The sequence below is a fragment of the Oratosquilla oratoria genome, chromosome 12, assembly GCF_046742065.1.
Source record: "Oratosquilla oratoria isolate Oo_2021 chromosome 12, ASM4674206v1, whole genome shotgun sequence".
Lineage (NCBI taxonomy): Eukaryota > Metazoa > Arthropoda > Malacostraca > Stomatopoda > Squillidae > Oratosquilla > Oratosquilla oratoria.
The window spans coordinates 18,368,870-18,373,869 of NC_134788.1; the positions used below are offsets into that span (position 1 = coordinate 18,368,870).

A 5,000-nucleotide genomic window follows, 5' to 3' on the forward strand; every position below is an offset into this window, starting at 1 on the left:
TCCTCCTCGAGGAGGAGGACTGATGACGTCATATTTTTCTGGTGCTGTTTGATCATCAAACATTTTGTTGTTTTATTATGATTTTTTGTTTTATTTGACCAAATGACAAGACATCTTGTCATCGGAGTTGAATGGGTTAACAGGAGATCGTAGCGATTTAAAATCGCTACGATCTCCTGTTAAATACACGTCGTAATGACAAATTGTAACAACCTTTTCATTACAATAAATCGCTACAATTTATCGTAGCGTGTAAACCTTGATTTAAGGTATATGTTGTTTCTCGACTCTATGGTTCACCCAGGCATTCGTTCTGCGATGGTGGCGGACATCAGCTTTATATTCAATTAAACATTTGTCTAGCCCTCTGTAAGTTTCGCCATAGTGAACAAGGGTGCAGTTAGAGTAGAAGATTTTGTACAGGATACTGTTGGGTACTATTGTGATGACCATGGACGTTAATATCTTGGTCAGTAGGTGGATTAGGTCCCCGATGGTGATGGTGGCGGCTATCATGAGGAGAGTTTCGTTCTTGACCTGGGGTTCTGGATTGCTTCTTTGATTCATTTTACTTCATGTAGAGCTCGGGCGATGATACCAGTTGGGAAGCAAACTATCGTAAGTGTAGTGATGTGATCTATTTCGTCTTGAAGGTATCTGATCTTTTCCTCATGCACCGTTGGTTGACCAACCTTATGTTGCGGACGGCAAGCTGACAGTCCTCCGTCCACTAAAGACGGCCCCACGCTTTTCCTGCCCCGTTCTGACAAAGGGAATGACGGTGATTTTTGCATTTAAGATTTCCACTGAACTGGTCAAGTCCGGATGATATTTTGCGCTGATCAAATAGGCCTGGTGTGCAGCCCAGTCCACCTCTTTGCTAGGTTGAGGTGTTCTTGCAACGGAGTCAGGTGACCAGGATAGGGGACACAAAGGCTAACTCAATGGCCGACTTGCTGTATCTTACCACGCCAAGACCCCTATGTCGTTGAGGGAAACCATATCAGTTGAGTTCTGATGTCAGGCAATTTCCGGTCAGGAAGGAGTCTTCTCAGATGTCGTCCCAGCGGCGGCGGCGGCGGCGGCGGCTGAAATCACCCCACCACTACCCAGTGTCGAGTCGGTTCGGGGCAGGAAAAGTTGTTTGTTGTTGTTGTCGTTCCCTAGGCTGTCTGTCCGAGCAGTCCCGTCTCCCCAAGCAAGGAATGCCACAGCCGAAACTGGGTTTTCCCACAAATCCTTTATAGAATGTATGTTGTGTTGTTTGCGTGCATAATGATTGTGTATAATGCAGTCTTCCATTATGTGTCGTATGGTATGGGGTGAAGTGTTACATCCTGGGCAGCTGTTCACCAGCCCTGGCCACCGGCTCTACGCAGGGGTCAGGAAAAGTTGAATATAATGGTCTGAATCAAGCGGAAACCGCAGCGATACCGCATACTCAGGGGGGAAATGCGCAGTTGTGTGTGAACGCCTCCACCGATTTACATTGTAATTGATCCGCAACGATTCCAACTGCTAGTGTGAACAGGGCCTTGTTCCTGGATACGATGAGGGATGTATACTGCGTGGCCGATAAAAAGTCAGATATAAAGTCATAATTTTGGTTAGGGAAAAAGACTCATAGGTACCTTTTACACTAGGCAACTAGTGACCGTCACTAGTTGCCTAGTGTGAAAGTCTCGGGCAACTGCAAGCAACCAGTGACTGTCACCGAGTTGTGGAATCCTTTCTCATCATCTCATTAGTCGAAAGAATCAAGGCATCAATGGAGGAGGCGCTTCTTCTGTTGGCTTTGCTGGTCAAGAAAAACAGGCGGTCGGTGACGGCAACTGCCAGTGACGGTCACTTGTTACTGGAGCGGGTAACAGCCATAACCTGTTGCGCAATCGGGTAACCGCAGTGACGTAGTGTGAAAGGCTCAATTTAGAATAATGGTAGGCAACCAGTGACCGTCACTAGTTGCCTAGTGTGAAAGGGCCCATAGGAAAATTATTTGATACATGTATTATGTTACCCGTTTTGGTTTTTAACTTTAGATTATTTTCATAATCAGTCCAAAACATACACTTCTTATTCAGATTATCAAATGTATATATAGTGGGGCAGAATAACTTCGTCAGGCTTTCAATAGTCTTTTTAGATATAATTTGACCATTCAGATTAATAATTTGATTACTAATTTTAAATTCAAAGGCGAACTCTGACGGTTGATTACAGTAATTTTTCATAACCGTTATCATCCTGGTATGGATTGCTCACCTTACGCCGTTCACCCTGGATGGATTTGAACCGACAAACAATATGTGCTTTGTCGACCTAAATTATATTCTCTCTGTTGGTTATCCTTATATTAGAATTAGATTAATTTCTACGTATTACTATTTTTTCCTTCCTGGGGTCATGACGACGGGGCTCCATGAATTATCTACATTAATATCCGCGAGTGAGGTGCTGAATCCCAAACAATGCAAATAAAGTGTGCATGCACAACAAATGAAAAAATGAATTATATACCACGTATTTATGAGTATTTCTAGTTATTATTCCATGTACAAAAAACCGCAGTCAAATTAATTCATACTAGATATCACACTTGTCCCGACCACACTCGAGCGAGTTCGTTTGATTAGAGACGACTTCGTTTACTGTCTTTTGTTTTTCGAGTCTCCAAATGCCAAATCATCTTTGCGTCATATTATATTGAGAAGCTGAGCTGAAGGGCAAACTAAGAAAAGTTCAAGCTAGGATACGAATATTAGATGCATTGTTGCGATTGTAGACTTAGTGAAGTCGCCCTACAGCTTTTGAAAGTCACAACATTTGACTAGAGTCGTGAATGTGTGACCAAGTCTAGAATGCCCATTCATCCATACATGGTGAAAATGCCGATCCTCCTTACTTTGCATCACCTGTCAGTATCTTTATTAAAGAAAAACACAAAATGAATGACCAAAATCTTTCATTTTCATATGTGATTTTTCATTCTTTTTTTCTTGTGATTCTTTTAATATTAGTTTTTTCTTCTGATTTTCTGTTACTTTTTCCGTGTGTGTGTGTGTGTGTGTGTGTGTGATTTACCTTGGTCTTTGATGACGTGTTGGACTCGTGATCGACAGCTATTTCCTTCCCGAAAGAGAGCTCAGAGCTCAGAACCCGTATGGGTAATGCTTTGACCTCACACGCACACACATCCCCAACTCCCCGCCCACGTGTGTGTGTGTGTGCGTGTATGTGTGATTCACCTTGGTCTTTGGATGACGTGTTGGACTCGTGATCGACAGCTATTTCTCCCCCGAAAGAGAGCTCAGAGCTCGTATGACCGATCTCTGGGTAATGCTTTGACCTCACACGCACACACACACCCAACTCCCCGCCCACGAGTGTGTGTGATTCACCTTGGTCTTTGAATGACGTGTTGGACTCGTGATCGACAGCTATTTCTCTCCCGGAAGAGAGCTCAGAGCTCGTATGACCGATCTCTGGGTAATGCTTTGACCTCACACGCACACACACACCCAACTCCCCGCCCACGTGTGTGTGTGTGTGTGTGTGTTTTAGTAACTTTCTATTTTTTTTTTATTCTCTGTGAGTATTTTCCTGTAACTTTTACATGACATTTTACCTGCCTTTTTTCTGTCACTTTTTTCTGTGACATCATCATCATCATCGTCAGAATCCATGTATGAAGGAGAGCAATTCGAATGATTCTCTTTCCTTCTCTCACTTTCATTCTCGTGTCCACCAGGTGGCAGGATGGAGTACGTACAAAACGGACGGTTGTCCAGCAGCGTACCTTTCGACTCCGGTTTGGAACTCGAATTTGTGCTCTTGGGTCTATCCGGAAAGAAACATTTCACCTATTTCTACATTCAAGATGATAAGAACAATCATATTACGGTCAGCGTGAGGGAAAAGGCTAACATCCTGGAGGAAGTGAAAATGTGGTTTCCCAAGACTGGATGGAGATCCGCAAACGAAAGGGAAGAGAAAAAGACTCTCAAGTTTGGGACGACCAGGAGAGCCCACATCCACCTGTCCGAGGACGTCATCAACGTCACTCTCTGGAATGCAAGCGATGATGGTTCGCACAAGACTTGGAGCCACTCAAACCCGCCCATCAAAACGCAGAGGGACCTCACCATCAAAGCCAGGGTCCCAGCTGGTAGTGGCATCCACTGTTTGTTCCACTGGCTGTCCTGCCCTCCACCTCATACTTGCACTCGTCCACCTTCTACTCCTCCTACGTGTCCTTCTACATCAACTGGTGAGTAATGAGTCCCATTACCAGGGTCCTTTTTCCACTCTTGGGGGTCAGGTGGTGGTGGGGGGGGGAGGAGGGTAGATGGAATCGGAGGCGGTTGAGGGGACTCACGACCCACCCCACTATTCCAAGAGAAGTTAACAATAACAATAATAACATCAATGACAACGGCAATACTAATGATAGCAATAATAATAGTAATAATAGTGATATATGATTATGATAATGATAATGACAGTGATAATGACAATGATAATAATTATGATCATTATCATTGGAACTATACATGAATTCAGAGCGAGGTGTCATAACTTGGGAGAGTTCCTTGTATACGAAAAATAGCTAAATGTAATTAGGTAGATCCACACGTTTGTCTAATGGAATTAAAAAGGGTATTTCAAGAGCACAGCTCTTATCCTGTATGGTACATTTAGGTAAAAAGAATGAACATAATATCAAGCACATATCAATACACACGCCTTCCTCTTTGCCAGCTAATATTACTTTTCTTTTCAGAACCTCAAGACGCTGAGCCCTCGCCAACCTTCGGAGCATGCACGAGCAGTCCCTACTTTTACCTTGTTGTCGCTGGTCTCGTTGTTATATTTCTGATTCCGCTGGTGTTAATGTACATACAACTAAGGAGAAACATCGGATCCCAAAAGGCGAGGGATGAGAGCAACGAGGTTCAGAACAATGAGAATCAAGAATACTATGAAGAACTGGACTTGACTCA

General features: G+C 43.6%; 1 protein-coding gene across 2 annotated transcripts in view; it reads left to right on the forward strand.

Moving 5' to 3' along the window:
* The window catches only part of LOC143030581 (uncharacterized), an 18,645-nt gene that overhangs the window by 13,179 nt on the left and 466 nt on the right, over positions 1 to 5,000 (forward strand). For both annotated transcript variants that reach the window (XM_076193743.1, XM_076193742.1), the window contains 2 exons: positions 3,749 to 4,267; positions 4,781 to 5,000. The exon at positions 4,781 to 5,000 is cut by the window's right edge and continues 466 nt beyond it. In XM_076193743.1, coding sequence (XP_076049858.1) covers positions 3,749 to 4,267; positions 4,781 to 5,000 — 739 coding nt within the window. The remainder of the gene's footprint in view (positions 1 to 3,748; positions 4,268 to 4,780) is intronic.